Below are 17,703 nucleotides of genomic sequence, written 5' to 3' on the forward strand. Positions count from 1 at the left end.
CTGGAACACCACTGGTGGGCTCACCTTGGCACAAAAACTAAGAACCATGCTTATTTAATCAAAATCTTTGGATATTTATGTTTAGATGGGGAATAGTTAAGTGGTCGTAACAACCTCTCGACTTTCTCAAGGTAAAGATACATAATTCTCGTTCTCCCAAACATCAAACATGTAAGAACCTCGTGCACCGGGTGCATCGGGTACATCCTTTTAAATGAAAATAAGAAACTAAGCATGCAGCAGGTTTAGGAAGGAAAGGGGAAGGAGGGTCAAAACCCAGCTTGCTCTGCTTACCTTGGATCATGGGATCCAATTCTCTGTCCTTGCTAAAAGCTGTATACATATCCTACTAAACCTCAATCTCTGATCATTTTCTTCATCCCAAGATTGGCAAATGGGTTTCTTCTTCCTCTTTATCCAAACCTAATAGGGAATGAAAACTAAAGTTTTTATCCTTTTAGGGTCTTCATCATTCTCCTTATCCTCATGATGAAGATATTTACATTTAATACTGATAAAGGATTCTGTGTGAGTCCAAAAGCCACTTTGGATTATTTAATTCCCACAATGGATGATTAATCAAGGAAGATCAGTCAAAGATAGTTGAAAATTTACCAAATTTATTTTGGGTTTTTAGAGACGTTATGAGAGTGCACCATGTGTACGTACAAGAATTCCGGTTCAACCCTGTACTTGACTACATTTGTTTTCTCTCTCTTCTCTCGGCCAGGTGTCAAAGTGTGTGTAAGTTTGCCTTTGAAGTTCCATGGAAGAAATATAGAAAGAAAAGTACGAGTGAAATTGACTTGGATCAAGTTCTTGTAGGAGACTGTTCATCTTGTGGTTGATTCTATCTATGTGGATCAGATTGTATACAAGTGGTTCTTGTATGAAAACCTGATGATTCACATTCCAACTAAAAATGATGAGATTAATTAATTTGAATTGAAACATAAAAAACCTGGCCACTTGGAAGGAAAATGTCTATTTTGGGCTCTTGCCTAACACTACAGCCTACCTACCAAGAAAGGCAAAAACTAATAAGAATGATTGGGGGATAGTGGCCAATGGTGCTTACAAGTTAACAGCTGCAACAAAGATAAGCCCCTCACTCCTGAGTCCTGACTGAAGATAACTTTAACAAGAATGAAAGAAGCTGAAGATAACGTTAACAAGAATGAAAGAAAATCTCTCTCTCTCTCAATCTGAGTTTGAATATATTGCCCACTTTGGGGATTGGACAGATAGTGCCAATGGCTTGTTAAGTTGGGATACGTCCACTTGTCAAATATGTCCATCACGAAGAAGAAGAGTTACGAAGAAATCCCATCGATCGATCATGGACATGAGTTGGGTTGTTTGGAATCTTTGAATCAATTTATCTACAATTTGCATATTTAATCGAGATCCATAGCTCTAAGTTCGGCGCCTACTAGGCACACATTGGATCACTCACATGGGGTGTTTAGTGCTTTTCATTGTTTTCAGTGAAAGTTGAATGATTCTCATTCAACCCCGATTTGACCCGATTCATGCAATTGTGAGGTCAGTATGGGCCCACGGGACTAATCAGGCCAAAGGCCTGGATACCCGTCGTTAGCAAAAAAATAATAATAATAAAAAAAATAAAAAAATGGAGATCCATAGCCAAAGTTATATATATGAACATGTTATGTCATTTGGGTGGTGGTGATATTCAGATATTAAGCTACCACAGTAAATATATCTTGGGAAAGAAAATGACGTGCTAATGTTGTATTATGGAACATTACGTGCTAGCATCTTATTCGTCGTTGGATCTCTCTCTGTCCCTACTTGCTACCACCATAGTATCTAAGGATAAACACCTATTGTTACTATATATCTGTTAAGATAAGAGTCCACCGTGGAATCTTTGGATGGACAAATTAATTTTGTTCTGCATGGAAGATTGATGTGGTAATTCTAATAGTTAAAATTTGTGGACTAATTCGGGTTTATCATGTGCCACAGCGTCCTGTGTATAGATGAGTAGCGTTCCTTCTCTCTAAAAAAGTATACTAATGATCAAATCTTAGAAATTTTAATGGCTCTTCTATTGAATTTTGTATGATGCATAATAGAACACAAAAAGGAATTAAATTAAGGAGATAAAGATGTTAATTCATTATTGATAAGGTATCATTAACAACTAATTGAAACGTAAAGCTTCACCAAAAGCAATATATATCTCTCTCTTTTTTTTTTTTTTTTTTTTGTTTGGCATATATATGTCTCTCAGGTGGTGTCCAGTTGTGTCATGCATTGCTCCAACTTCCAAAGGAGGAAAAACAATCTACGCCACTTTAAAGTAGCTTTCCTTGACCTGCTTAATTTCCTTCCTAGCCCCAATTATGAACCACCCTAGCCTTATGGCTGAGAGAGAGAGTGAGAGAGATAGAGGTATTACAATCTCATCAATTAATGCCAATTAAGAAAGAGATCAGTTGAGTTGGGCGAGCTTAGTGGACTGACACGAACCCAATGGTGATGACTAATGAAGGGTTCAACCTTTTCAAGAGCCGTTACGTGTAAGTGGATTTTGCGCAAGTGGGCAGAGCTTTGGCCATGGGTTTTAAGTGAAGGAGATTAATTAGGCATTGCCACCTCATGCAATGGACCACCTACCCAACCCCCTGCTTCCTCAAAAAATCCCCTCTAGCCAGCTTGTTTCCTGCCTCGTAAACCCTCAGAACATTCCCATTGTTTATAAATGCCAATCTTGGGGGAGTCCCCTTTGCATCACTATCACTACTTCACCACCTCACAACACAGTCACCTGAGTACACACACTCAGTAGAGATTCATTTGAGAGAGAGAAAGAGCTAGACCATGAACATCCAACATCCTTTGCCTTTTATCTTTGGAATCCTAGGTCAAGCGTTAAAGCTTCCTCCTCTTCCTCTTCTTCTTTTTACTCTTTTTTTAGCATTTTCTTCCTTTCTATCAAGACTTGCATGGAACTTCGGAAAAATTACTTTGCCCTTCTTCGTTTAAGAAAGGGTTGTTACTGATATTTATCCTTTCCTCATTGATATGCCAGGTAACATCTTCTCCTTCATGGTGTTTCTTGCACCCTTGTAAGTCTCTCTCTCTCTCTCTCTCTCTCTCTCTCCTTCCTTTTCAAATTATGTATCCTTGTTTGACATTTTGGGTTGGTTGGCAGGCCAACATTCTATGGAGTTTACAAGAAGAAAACGACAGAAGAATATCAATCATTGCCATATGTGATTGCACTGCTAAGTGCAATGCTGTGGATGTATTACGCATCACTGAAGCCCAATGCTTACTTTCTCATCATGGTCAACTCAATGGGTTGCATCTTAGAAACACTCTATATTATTACTTACATGGTTTATGCACCCAAGAGACTAATGGTACCTTGATCACCTCTCACTTCTTTTCTTAGGGTGATCTTCACTCTGTTCTTTCCTCTTACAAATTTTACAAATCAAGTTTTGGATTTGTAACTTTGCAGATTCTGACAGCCAAGCTGCTAGTCTTGTTGAATTTTGGCTTGTATGGTTTGATCTTTCTCCTAAGCTTCTTTTTATTGAAAGGCTCAGGCCGTGTCCGATTTCTTGGTTGGGTTTGTGATGTCTTCTCTGTGGGAGTCTTTGCAGCCCCCTTAACTACTATGGTGAGAATTATAAAATGAAGAAAGAGCTTTCTAGTTATTTGATGGTCATAATACCGTTGGGAGTTTAGTCTCACGTTGGCTACTAATTAGCCTACAACCCCTTTTAGGGTGAAAATATTATTTTTAATCTGCTCCCCATGTGGTGACCCAGCCTCTTCACAAGGGATCTCAGTGTCTTTGGGGTACCAGACCATGAGTTATAGGTGCATTAATTGCTCTGACTTATGGTCCAAATATCGTTTGGGTGATGAGATTCCATGTGAGAAGAAGTAACTCCTCTCCCCACCCGGGGACTTGATCCAAGCTTGGAAACTTGGTGCAAGAATGTGTTTTTACCGTGTCCACAATATGTATTATTACACATGTAGGGAAGTACTAGGAGTTTAATCCCACATCGACTACTAATTGGGTACATTTATATGCCCTTATACACCTGGGGTGGATTAACCTTTTGATTTTCTTTTCCATTCAAGCAGAGACTGGTTATACGTACCAAGAGCGTCCAGTTCATGCCGTTCTCTTTATCACTCTTTCTGACTCTCAGCGCAATAATGTGGTTATGCTACGGTGTTCTACTAAAAGACTTGCATGTTGCTGTAAGTTATCACTTTAGTTCTGTGAAGAAATAAATAAATAACTCTTTTTCTTGTTTCAAATTATCAATCACTTAATTTACATTTAAATCGTTTTGTTGTTCTTCATTGTTGCCGATGATGGATGATTTGATGGACGAATGGGTTCGATGTGTGTAGCTTCCAAACATACTGGGTTCTATCCTGGGGGTACTTCAGATGGTGCTATACGCAATTTACAAAGACTCCAACAAGAGTAAGGAGAAGGACAAGGAGAAGCAGCAGGAGCATAACATCGGTGATGGCGTTAAGCTAAGCACAATGGGATGTTCAGAGGTCCATCCATTTCAGATCGATGCAGAGTCGATTCATGTTGAGGTGAATGATGTGGACGATGATCATCAAAACAAGCCTGTTGATGATCATACCCTTACGATTGAAATCTCAACTCCGATGGAACTCCCAACTCTAATCGAATGTCAAGCTTGATTCACCAGAACTTTACAATTAATTCTCTCTCTCTCTCAATAAAGATGCAGTCTTTCTCTCTTAACCATATCGTTGAAAAAATGAATGAATATCACAAACAAACGTGCAATTATATAATATGAGGATTTACGTGGTTTGACAAGATTACCTACATTCACAGTATGATGAGATACATGTCCTCATGTCTCTTTCATACAGCGGAGAATGAACCATCACTTCAAATTTATAGAGAAAGCTGCATAATACCCCTAATCGGCATTTTAACAGCCATTTAAAATCAACCCACAAATGCAAAATGGTAAAATACAAGACATCGTACCCACAACAATGTCTGAAACCATATCCATTGCATTCCATATCAAAACACAATTTTGCATTGAAAAAAAAAAACATATGGATACAATATTAGCCTATCCGTAACCAATATGAATTATCTATTACGACCGATCCAATACCAGCCCTAAACCGTGATTTGTAACAAGAGCCCACCTGAGGAAAACCTACTCTCCTGCTAAATCGCGGATGAAGAGTTAGGGTGAGCCCAACTTCACAATAAACTAGGCCTAGCCCATCCAGGATAGGGCCTGACCAGGTCCAGGCTGGGTCACCCTGGGGTTACCGTAGTCCTAGCCTGACCCATTGAAAAGATTTATACCAGCTATGTTTTTAGTGTTGATAAATTTTAAGTAATCGGAACCCTTGAAATTAATTAGAATTAAAAAAAAAAAATCTAATATTTTTTGGATTTTTTTATTCAATAAAATTGGGAACAATAATTTAAAATAAAGATCAAATCAAAGAGGGTTAGCAAGAATCTGCTCCATTGCTAGCAAATTGAATAGGGGTATTTACCCGATCTTATTCCAATTCCCAAAACCCTAAGGCATAACATTTATATTTCACTCTTCCCAATTGAATTTGAATGGTCCAATAATTAAGTCAAAACATTAACTAAAAGAAGCGGGTTCTTATGTTTTTCATGCCTCTATCTACGTTGTATTTCTTAGTTTTAATTGAATAAAATTCTTGTTTATCAAAAAAATAAATAAATAAAGAAGTGGATTCTATCATTTCCCTTTTTAAAATCATAGTGGATGATTCATTTGACTATTTCAGAATTCTCTTCCATTCGATTTCTATTTCACTGAAATAAGATGCAAAAATTTTCAGAAAAAAAAGAAATAAAAATAAAAATAAAAATAAAAATAAGGTGCAAAAATCAAATCAAATAATTTTCAAAATTGAAACCACCCCTATAAATTATAAGTGAAATCATACCATACCAGCCCTAAACTTCATTTTGACCTGTTTTGACTTTTTAAGCATTTTGGTCCATCTCATTCGTTTTGCCCCAAATACCCAAATATTTTTAGGGGAAGTGTTCTCTGTTCAGGGGAGTGGATACTATGCTTGTGCAAGATCCAATCAACACCCCTCATTTGGTTCAATTTATGGGGGTAGGGAGGTCATTTTAAAGAGAATGAGGGAGCCAGGCACAATGATGCAGGTGTGGCAGCCACTCTCAGACGGAAAACTTTCTTCCTATTATCATATAGGAATTCCAATCAGCATACACACGCAAAATTCCTTCAATCTGTCACACACTTGATGGGCTAGGCCATCCAAACTTCCAAAGGTGAGAGGTTAAAAGACTCTCCTCAATGGTGTTCTTGTCTTCCCCTTCACCTTGGTGTTCTGAGCAGGGGGTGATAAAGCTAAGAAGAGCTTTTTGTGGTTGAAGTCCTCCAAGAAAACAAAGTCCCACAAATTTCTCACTCCCTATGGTGACAAAGCATGGACAGGACCAAGGTGGGAGAGATGGGACTTGCAATTGTATCACGCAGTCTCTACCCATTTGCACTATCAAAACTACCTTGTGCGCATTGCCTTCTTTTTTCTCGCCAGTTCTCTCCCCACATTTTGGCCTCTGCGACTGCTCTCTCTCTATCCAAATCCCTGTTCAACACTTTTGCTGTTTCCCCCGGTGAGTCCTCCTTCTCTGATGCCTCTAAATCCCACCTATGTCCAGACCCTCCCCTATCATCGCCACCTCTTCCACTTCTCTCATCCATGTCTGTCCCACCTCTGTTTCTTCTCTCATTCCCACATTTATAGTTGTGAGCAGGATGTGCATTGGAGTCGTATGTTTGGGATGCCAAGTAGGACAGGGCAGTTACCACATCAGCAACAAGCGGGCGGGTAGCAGCCTCTTCTTGGATACACATGGATGCCACAGCAAGTGCCTGGTAAAGCCCACGCATTGGGTATCGACCTTGTAACCGAGGGTCTGCCAGTTTTGAAAACTTCCGGCGGTCGTTGAACAAGGGGCGTGCCTGCAAAGACATAAACCTGACAGTTAGCTTGGTACTGCTGAATTGGGGTGGATAATAAGAGGAATTTTTTATATCTAGACAACAGAGGTTCAGATTCAGAAGAGGGAGTGGATATAGCATCATATCAAAATCTAAGATATCAAGCAGTTAAATTTCATCTAATTAATCTCAAATGAATTAGATGAATGCAGAGAAAAGGATGCCCACTCATAGTTGCACAGGCTGACTTTTGGCAAAGGAGTTTGGTTCTTCTACAGGGGAAGATGCATCAAAAGCACGGTTGTGACACACTGTATGCAATAAGCATACCACAATGGATGAAATATCCACATGGTCTATCCAATTGTTCCATGGAATCAACTCACAAAAGAAATTGAAGAAACTAATTATATCAGGGAGGGACAGGACATTCTCAAGTAGGCACCTTAAGGAGTAGACACTTTTTCCTGGTAAGTACAGTGGAAGCTTTCTTAACTAATAGGCTTTCCTAACTAACAGGGGGAAAAACAATTTACCACTAGGAATGTGAGTAATCCTCTTTGACTAAATATCACTCAGAAATGATACTAAGCAAGTTTTCACCCATTTCATCACCACATGCTGTAAGAGATACAATGCTAAATTTTGCAGATACCGATGAAAGATTGCAAAAGAATAGGAACATCCAACTGCTAAATCAGCTGATTTTTTATTTTAAAAAAAAAAAAAGGATTAACAAAAATATTGTTAGAAGCTAAAACCCAATCCCTGTATCTCAGTATTCGTTTTCCCCCTCGAAGAAGGTTAAATTGGCTGCTAATTCTACCAGAGCAGGGAGGGCACAAAGTTAGAGCACCTCAAACAATAGTTCCAGCGCATACAAAGTACAAAGTACAGTGCTACCTGGAACACAAAAGGTATAGATCACAGGGGTGTCTACATCATTAGTCAACCCAGTCAGAAGATAGCAACCATCTGACCTACTGTCAGCCACATTATCCCATTCAATTTGGTGTTGCCATTAGGGCCAAAAGCCCAAACGAGTGCCGCCTGCTGCTATTCCGTTGTAAATACTGAAATTAGACGTTCACAAAAAAATGGACATAAGGTTTGGCAATTATATAGTTTGGCTATTAGTGGCTTACCCATGTAACAAGGTTCTCTTCCCCACGGGCTTGGGTGCTATCAATTGCTCTACGTCCGGTAATTAACTCCAATAAGACAACCCCAAAACTGTAGACATCAGACTTCACTGTCAGTTGTCCAGTCATGGCATACTCGGGAGCACAATAACCATAAGTGCCCATGACCCTGGTGGAGACATGTGACTTATCCCCAACTGGACCAAGCTTTGCAAGCCCGAAATCAGACAACTTTGGGTGGTACTCTTCATCCAATAGTATATTGGATGATTTGAAATCCCTGTAGATAACAGGAGGATTTGCTTTGTCATGCAGGTATTCCAAACCTTTTGCTGCACCAGCTGCAATCTTCATTCTCGTGTTCCAGTCAAGTGATTCTTCATCAGGTGGAAGATCTGCAAAAAGACCATTTGATCATTTACTATTATTAGGCTCTAAGAATGTAGCATCTTGCTATGTAAGAAAAAGAAAGAAACTAAAAACAATTTAATACGGTCGAGAGAATGCCTTTTAAAAGGTGACATACATAAAAGAAACAGAACATTTTTACCATCTAAGCCAGATAAAAGAAGAAACAATAAAAAAACAAAAATATTTAAACTTAAACTCAAACATCCTATAAATGGGAGAAAAGAATAAATAAATGATCAAATACATAGACTACTCTACTCAATCATCTCAAGCAACCAAAACATTTGAGAGAGAAACATTAAATTTCCTTGACCAAAAAACGAGAACTAGTAGAAGTGTAGCTTGAAATGCTAGGAACAGACACATCCATTCAGATTTCACAAGTTTCAATTCCTAAAAGTTATTTAGTGAAGTAATTAAGAACAAAAAATTATGATTTTTCATCCCAATATCCAGTAGACAAAGAAACCACAATGGTTAAGCCTAATTCTCCCCCTACTCTCACACTTGTTTCCCCTAAAAAGAAGCAAGTTGAGGCTATATCTTAAAAGTCACTGCGTCTACAAATTTATGATTGGATGCCCAGAGAGTTTAAGATATCCCTACAAAACTCTCAGGAAACACCTCTTTTAACTCATAGAAAACATATGCCAGTGTTCTATTTTGACTTGGAAATGAAGTATAAATATTGCATGTTCTAATCTTGGTATCCCTACAATGGATCATATCAATCAAAGCAAGATCCCAGGTTAGATATTCCCACATTACTCAAATGACTATTACTACTTCCAAACAAAAAAAAAGCACATTTCAGACTAAATGGAGTAAGAAAATTACGAAAAACTTAGAAGAGTCACTTGGACTTGATGTGGCTACTAAGGCATAATTTATTTATTTTTTTAACTGAAGAACACCATAAAGTTCACACATACGCACACAAACTAGAGGTGTAAGGATTAGGGAAAATTCATGAAAATAATGAAAATTATTTTATGTTTTAAGCCTTCTTATTCCTTGAGCATTTACTAAGACATGGCCCCTGTAAGTTTTGATCAATATTAATGTTCATCACTTTTTGAGTATGAAGAGACCCCTGACAACTAGGCTAATATGGTTCTCAATAATTTACTGGCAACCATGAATTTTGGCCCCTTCAAAATGTTGAAGGGTCTAGCTTACTGTGTTAAAATTTCATTTGAAGTGGGAAATGTTCGACCAGCTTTCCAGACTTATCAAGTTAACTAATTTTTGAAGCCTCTGAAGCTTCGTAATATGAGTTATTTTTCATTCCGCTACCTCTCCTCCATCAATTTGATGTCAGTGCAAACTGATTTCTTTCATCACTAATATGCAATAACAAGCAAAACCGAGTCAGTAACTCAATTTGGAGTATTCACTACGGACAATGAAAGCACAAAAAAATTCCAATGGACCAATAAGCAGAACTACATTTGGTAAACAACAAATCTATCACTGTTCACAATAATAATCTTGACAATTTCAACATCAATTTCAAGTCAACAGAAGCATCTAAGTCTTCCTTATATGCAAAGGGCTGAAGAAGAAATGGCCTCAATTCAGCATCAACTCTTATTTAGTTCACAAACTCCTAAAACATCCCTTGCTCAGCACCATCATCATGGAATCAAATGGGAAATTCCAGAATTTAACAGAGACAGTTGATGTTCATTCTTTCTTGACTAGAATTATAATCTAGAAAGCATTTTTACTTCAAGCTATGCCATCCCACCAATGTTGACACCCTCACTTTTTCCGAACTCTCTCCCAACTAAGTTTGCATTTCTATCTACCTACCACCTCAGTATTAGGATGACACGGAGATAGAGTGGACGGTTCCCTCTCCCCATCTCCCACTCCTTCATATCCCTGATCTATCTTTAAATTTTATTTGGTTCCAAAAGTCTCTCTTTGATTTATTTCCCAGCCAGCCCATCCTCCAATCTCCTACCTTATTTTATTTCTCCTTTATAGTCAAGTCTTCCTATTAACTGCCCCCGCCCCTCTCTGTTTCTCATGGTCCTTCTCCCTCACTTCACCAAATCCTCCCTGATTCTTACCCAAACCTACTGAGACAGGCAGAAGAAACAACAGGGAAGAAATAATACTGTTTCAAGAAGTAAAAAATAAAAATAAATCCTTTGTGTCAAGCACTGTATATTTTGCAGTTTACAGTTGTAGAAATGAGATATGCGTCTCTCTAAGAATAATTAAACCTTATCATGTAGTGAAGAAATATATAAGCAACTGGTAGCGTTAACCGTAACTTAATCAATCTGGAAAGCCACAATATTCATATTTTTCATATCCATAAGACCCCAGAATCTTATGAAGTAGAAGTTAGGGTGACAAATAAGCAAAACTACATATAATCTGAAGAAAAAAAAATCCAAATAACCAACAAAAGCTACTAATCTGTTGCCTGGGACAAGCCAAATAAAACATCGAAACAGGAACTAGCCATTACCAAGGAGATGATCTTCTAAGGATCCCCGTGGCAAGAACTCATAAACAAGAAGCCTCTGGTCACCATCCGCACAGTAACCAATTAAATTGACCAAGTTTGGGTGATGTAGAAGGCTAAGCATGAGAACCTCAACCAAAAATTCTCTGTTGCCCTGCAGCCCATTTCTGTCTAGCTGCTTCACTGCCACAACCTGCTACCAATGGGCACTGTATCCATCAACCTCAATACGAAAAAATGGATGCTTTATAACTACTCAATCACATCCAGACTTCTTCAAGTCATAAAGGATCAAAAAATGAGATGCTACAGAAATTGTTGAGAGTTTGCAAACAGATATTGGCACTCGAACACTTATTCCACAGCTCTCTTTTTTTTTTCTGTCAAAAGTCACAAGAAGGTGAATTAAGGAAAGTTTGTAATTTTACCTGACCCGTGCTCTCAAGGCATCCTTTGTAAACTCGCCCAAATCCTCCCTCCCCTAAGAGGGACTCCGGCCTGAAATTCTTTGTTGCAGCAGCAAGCTCCCGAAAGGTGAATGTTTGAGCGGCAATATGAACATCGGGCACATCCTTTGGACTTGATGGCTCCTTTCTCAACCCTGTAGTACTTCTTGGTCTCAGTCTGTCCGCTCCTGCAAAATCCATCATAAACAAGCACAAATCCATGTAGGTAAGGAGGACAAAATATACCTGAATGCAAGGATTAAGCGTTGAGAACTTAAATCCAATAAGCCGACCCTATTTTTTTCCCCTATTGAGCAAACCAAATATAGCAATTTCACCTATTTAGGATTGAATTTTCTGAAAGAACGACGCAGATTGAATTCATTTTCTGAAAATATACATCTTTGAGGAAACGAAGATGGCCCTATCGTGGAAATGTTGGATGAAATAGGAGTTGATCTCAATTAAACTACAGTCCCAAGCAGAAGAACTAGTAAAATATACGAATTTCTTTCAGTAATGTGGATCAACACGACTGAACAAATTAACAGACGGACTGAAATGAAACCAATATTGATATGTTGTTAAAGCAAATGAATGATTCATCATCAGTATGACGAGTCTTAGAAATTTGAACGAATCAAAAACTTAAACTTCCAATTGAAACTAGCAACGAAATTCCCAGCGTCGACAATCTATATGCATTTAAAAATAGGAACGGTAGCATCAACGAACTTGTAAATTAATCAGGAAAAAAAAAAAGACCTCAGATCAGATCAGATCAACTACTAGGAGATTAAAATCTCACCAGAAGCTAATCGAGAAACATTGGAGTTCACTATTGACTGTGCTTCCTTCTTATCATCTCCCTCTTTTCTCGGATTCAGATGCTGCTCCTCCTTGGAATCGAAGCACGAAAAGCAACCCATTTTCCACCAATCAAGTGAAATACCTCAATAATATTTCAAAATCGTTCAATCCCTCATGCTTAATCTTTTTTGATAACTAGAATATCATCATATTGGAGACATGAAATGTGGTATGGGTTCTTCCTTGCACAGGATATCGCAAATCAATGGAATCAACTTTCAACAACAATGAAGTAACGCTTCGGTTTCAAGTTCGTTTACAGATGCTTAATGTAACAGAACCGGCTAATGCTTGGGCGGTGGGCCTCATGTACATGTACTTCTCCTCTCCTTCCTTCTTTCCTTTTTTCCCATATATAATATGAGGGATACATCATACATGCTTCCAATACAATCTCTCTCATCTGTAACAAAATGTAAACAATTAATTTTCTTTATTTTTTTATGGGATTGAGTTCTCGTAAGAAGGGGGCAAAAACGTCAATTCGTAAGACACAAGGGAGTGCTATCATATGTTTACACTCTCCGATGGAGAACATTATCCTATGTTTTTTTTAGGATTTATTTACAGTAATCAAGATTGGTTAAATTAAGATTTTTACTATAATGATTTTGCCTTATTTTCGCATGGTAGAGACGATCCACTCCATGGACATAAACAGAATAGTCAACATAGAATGGAGAATGGAGCGGCTCGATAAAACCATGTTTGATTATATATATATATATATATATATATATATATATATATAATAAGATTTTTATTTATTTATTTATGGTTCAATATAGGGGTGTCAATTCGTGGCCCGACCCGACTAAATCGATCGGGACCGACCGTTTATAGATCGGCCTGGCCCGGACCGTTTATTAAACGTGTCAGGCTTGAGCCCGGCCCGTTTATAAATGGTCAGTCTTGGTTTTGCTACTTGGACCGTCGGGCGTCCGACCGAGACCGGCCTATTGTACACCGACTTGGCCCGACCCTTTAATGATTGTAGAATACCTATTTTACCCCCCCAAATTAAAGAAAAAAAACTAAAAAGTAAAGACATGTTCACATTTTAAATAATAGTTATATTTGGTATCATTTATTGATTTATTGTCATTTTTTTAGGCTTGCATGAGTGGGTCGGAATATAATAGCACAATTTAAAGAGGGCCCGTTTAAAAACCGATTAAAGCCCGTTTAATATTAAACATATCAGTAGCCCGGTTAAGGCCAGACTAAAGCCCGATTAAGGTAGCCCGATTATAGCTCGAGACCGACCGATCGAATGTAAAGTGTACCATACCCTCAATAACTAAGCCCGATTAAGCCCGATCAAAACCGAACCACCCCGACCGGTTGACACCCCTAGTTCAGTATATAATGTGAAACATATAAAACGACGATTGTGAGAGTGCAACTCTATGAGATTTTCTTTTATGGCTGAATATCAAAATATGTAAGAGGCCTTTAATTCTATTTTCTTTATTTGAAATAGACGTGGAGGGAAAGAAAGAAATCACTATGGTGTTTTGTAGAGTCTGTTTTTTTATTTAGTCAACCATGACGTTGTGAGAACAAATGAGAATTGGAAACCAGTGAGTTATAGATGATTCGGTGGATCTTGTAGTCATTAAAATGATGAATTGTGAATTTGAACCCCTTTTGATTTCCCTTTATCAGGTTCTTAAAATTAAGTATAAGGAAATATTTTTACCATTAATTTATTAAAAATAAATAAAATAATATCATAAAAAAAAAAAATGGGTTTCGAATTCAGTTTAAAGTCTCACCGACTATTGTTGTGTGCTTATTTTGATTTTGAGTTCAACTCTCATTGGCCAATATAAAAAAATCATGTAATTTCTAAAACCTTTTGATCGCATAATTTCTATATTATGGATTTTGCACTGATGTGGAGGTAAAGGAGTGTACATCCTCGGACAACAAAATCAAATGGAATTTATAATTTTATAAAAGATAAAACAGTAATTTCAAAGCCCTTGTGGTTAGTGCAGGAACCACATCAACAGGCAGCGTTTCTTTTTTCTTTTTCCTTTTTTAATGGAAGACTTAATTTTTGAATGCGGAAATTGGATTTTCTCGACTCTGACATCTCCAGGCGGCCACGCGTCAAACAGTTGCCGATACACGACGTGCAGCCTACTAAACTCCGAAAGGAAACGCACATGCAGAAATAATGCTCAGGCTCTCCCACAACACTGCTGGAGTCTCGTCATCATCCATCGATACGGTTTATGCTTAATGGAACTATTATTATACGGTAATAATACTCATTAGAACATTCGGTCAAATCGAAATAGATAATGGGATGGGGTTATTTTTGTCATTGCGATCATCTGAGATTCTAAGCAGATAGATGGGCTCATGGCCTGGGAAGGGAAACCCACATTTCAATGTGGATTGTAATTGTGGAACCCAGTCCAAGCCCGTAGAAAGTAGGACCAGAAAATCGTTCGTAGGGCTCGGGGTGACCTTTCTGTTTCGTGTTTCACGTCGGTATTACATTCCCGCCATTCCCATCATCCCATTTCACACGTGCTACTCCACAATCCCTCTAGATCCTTTGGAACGGATCAGGTTCAAATATAAGAAGGTTCTCGTATGTTCATAGTCCATGCATTGAGAATCTATTAAATAAAAAGAGAGAAAATGATTCCAAAATCCTTGTGAATGTTCCATTCCATCTTTTTTTTATTTTATTCAACTTGGTTCGGAATGGGGAAACAGGGTATCCGACCCAGGTTGTCCATTTTTTAATTTGTTATTCTAATTTCTCTAGACATGTGCATTTGGAAAGGTTTTCTACACAAACATTAACTATTTATAATTTTCTATAAAAGGAGAAGCTCCTTTACCAAAAAAAAACTACAAAGGGAGAAGCTAAGTATGTCGATGATTTTTTTGGAGCTTAGTGGCTCAATCAATATGAGGGCTGAGATGAAAAGGGTATGGAGGATTTCTTAAAGGGAGAAAGGGAGAGAGACACAGATCTGGACATACCAACAACGTACCCAGCCTTTTCCCTTCTGTCAATATGAAAAGTTTTGTGACAAACCAAACTTTTATTTAGGGGTGCAAATTGGTTAGGTGAGTCCAAGTTTGAGCTTGAACCCACCCAAGTGCACCTTGAACTTGATAGGGTTTGGGTTGAGATTTTCAAGTTGCAACCTGGCCATGTATAAGGGAACCATGTCCATCTAACATTCCCATGCCTAGGCATAGCTAAGTGTGAAAATATCCAACGCATGTTGGGGTAGCCGGGTCTTTTCATACCAACTGTGTCTAGGAATGGGAAACGCTAGATGAACAAGGTTCTTTTTCCCATATAAATATAGGGAAGAGTTTTATGTTTGAGAGGACCGCCCTACACCAACACATGGGCCCAATAGGGACCCATGTTCATCAATAGATTATGCATTATTGCATTTCACAAGGGGTGGGGCATTTCGCCCCTCCATGTATTTGGGTGCAGCCCCACGCTTCTACATAAAACATTTTGCCATAAATATATCATGGGATTGAGTTTCCTATCCGATTGCATAGCGTATACAAGCGATTCCTTGTGTCTATCTATTGTGGAAGGAGAGAAATATAGATGAAATGCTAACGTACACTATGCATCTTGATAATGTTGTTTTTCCCATGAAATAGGTAAACCATAAACAAAGGGATATTTCCTTCATCGAAGGCCATCATTGTACTTTGATGGATGCATGGTTGTGAACAATGGAGGACAATATGGGTGTTAACTTTGAGCTTACACCGGTAGGCCCCGACCTAGCCTGACATGTTTACAGCCCGACCTGGATCGACCCCATTAATTCAAGCTCGACATGTTTCTTTAACGGGCATTCACGGTGCAGGTAGCTAGCCCATCGTGCGCTCAATCAAACCAACACGATTATACGCCCGGCTTGAACCGCCTCATTGTAGCCTGACTCATGCCAACCCCCTTTAATACTACATAAAATTCTTATTTACCCACTACTAGTAAGAAACTAATTAAGCTTTATTGCCTTTGCTTTGTAATAGGATTTGATTTAATTAAACTTTGATTTGTAAGTTGTAATAGTCATATTCTCTTTCTTTCGTTTTTTGAAAGAGCGACCATTATATAATATCACTTTTCTTATTTATTAAAGATTTGCGTCATATATTTATGGGCCTTCAACCCACTTAAGAAAAGAATTTTATGGTAGACACGTTTAAAACCCGTTTAGACTTAAATATGTTTATAGCCTAATTAAGACTTGATTAGAGCATGTTTAAGGAAGTCCGATTAAAGCTTGACATCAACTGACCCGATTATAAACCATACCATGCCAACAAAATTAAGCTCGTTTACATAAATGAACATGCACAATGTAAACCTTTTAAGTGGTCAAAAACCCCATTAAACCTAATTAAGACCATCTCACTCAACCACTTGACACCCCTAAAGGACAATTAGAACTCCTACTTGTAGACAGGAGTGATGATGATGTCCTTCAGTTGGGCGGACCTTCAACCTGAGTAGAGGAAAGCCATTTAGGGCCCGTTTGGTGTCGTTTAAAAAAAACGTTTCTTTCATTTTTTCGTTCTATTAGAACAAAAAAACAGAATCTTGCGTTTGGTATGTGTGTGTGTCGTTTCTATTTTTTTGAAACAAAAAGTGAGAACAAAAAACGAAATTTCTCCGATTTGATGAAACACTCAAGAGGTGTTCCGTCGGGGGTGTTTCATTTCAATTTAATAGAATTTGGAACTATCGTTCCCGATAGTTGCTATCTCCAGTGGAGTATGCGCATAGAGAGTGGAGAGAAGAGGAGCTCGCCCCCTTGTGAAATCAACTGCAGGTAACTTTCGACTCTTCTCCTTCTTCTCCTTCATCTTCTTCTCTCTTCTTCTTCTTCTGTTCTAACCGTTTCTCCTTCTTCTTCATCTATTGTAATCACAAAGCAAGCAGGAAGGGATTTAGGGGGTTTTCGAGCGATTATGATTGATTCCATATCCCAGAGATATGCATCGATTCTGGAGTTCAAATCTTTGAGCTTCAACATTTTTAGGAGAAATTTCTTCGTAACCCTCAAATATTCCCCCAATCGCAGATCAGGTAAATCGCTTCAAATAGGTCATAAAGAAAGGTAACATCTTCTTCTCTTCTGATCCTCTTCCCTTTCTTCTTCTTCTATAATTGCATAGCAGGTAAATCGCTACATTTTTCTCTGCCCTGCGAAACCCTAAAACAAGTTTGAGAGAGAGAGAGAGAGAGAGAGAGAGACATGATAGAGGGTGGAGAGGGAGATCTTTGTGCACACAAAGCATTGTTCACT

At 38.3% G+C, this 17,703-nt stretch overlaps 3 protein-coding genes across 3 annotated transcripts; 2 read left to right on the forward strand and 1 right to left on the reverse strand.

Annotated features, from left to right (window-relative positions):
- The first annotated feature begins 2,655 nt into the window (after positions 1-2,655).
- LOC122077380 (bidirectional sugar transporter SWEET14-like) lies at positions 2,656-3,676 on the forward strand. The gene is made up of 4 exons (XM_042643321.1): positions 2,656-2,893; positions 3,062-3,098; positions 3,185-3,395; positions 3,497-3,676. The coding sequence occupies exons 1-4, from the start codon at positions 2,851-2,853 to the stop codon at positions 3,674-3,676; spliced, it is 471 nt and encodes a 156-aa protein (XP_042499255.1). The 5' UTR covers positions 2,656-2,850.
- Positions 3,677-4,039: 363 nt separating this feature from the next.
- On the forward strand, positions 4,040-4,719 carry LOC122077381 (bidirectional sugar transporter SWEET15-like). The gene is made up of 2 exons (XM_042643322.1): positions 4,040-4,254; positions 4,411-4,719. The coding sequence occupies exons 1-2, from the start codon at positions 4,168-4,170 to the stop codon at positions 4,717-4,719; spliced, it is 396 nt and encodes a 131-aa protein (XP_042499256.1). The 5' UTR covers positions 4,040-4,167.
- A 1,525-nt stretch (positions 4,720-6,244) lies between these two features.
- On the reverse strand, positions 6,245-12,690 carry LOC122077547 (serine/threonine-protein kinase PBS1-like). The gene is made up of 5 exons (XM_042643508.1): positions 12,321-12,690; positions 11,495-11,700; positions 11,070-11,259; positions 8,177-8,568; positions 6,245-7,052 (listed from the first exon to the last, which is right to left on the reverse strand). Exons 1-5 carry the CDS (start codon positions 12,439-12,441, stop codon positions 6,567-6,569), a joined length of 1,395 nt encoding a protein of 464 aa, XP_042499442.1. The 5' UTR covers positions 12,442-12,690; the 3' UTR covers positions 6,245-6,566.
- Between the last annotated feature and the right edge of the window lie 5,013 nt (positions 12,691-17,703).

Source organism: Macadamia integrifolia, chromosome 4 (genome assembly GCF_013358625.1).
Source record: "Macadamia integrifolia cultivar HAES 741 chromosome 4, SCU_Mint_v3, whole genome shotgun sequence".
NCBI lineage: Eukaryota > Viridiplantae > Streptophyta > Magnoliopsida > Proteales > Proteaceae > Macadamia > Macadamia integrifolia.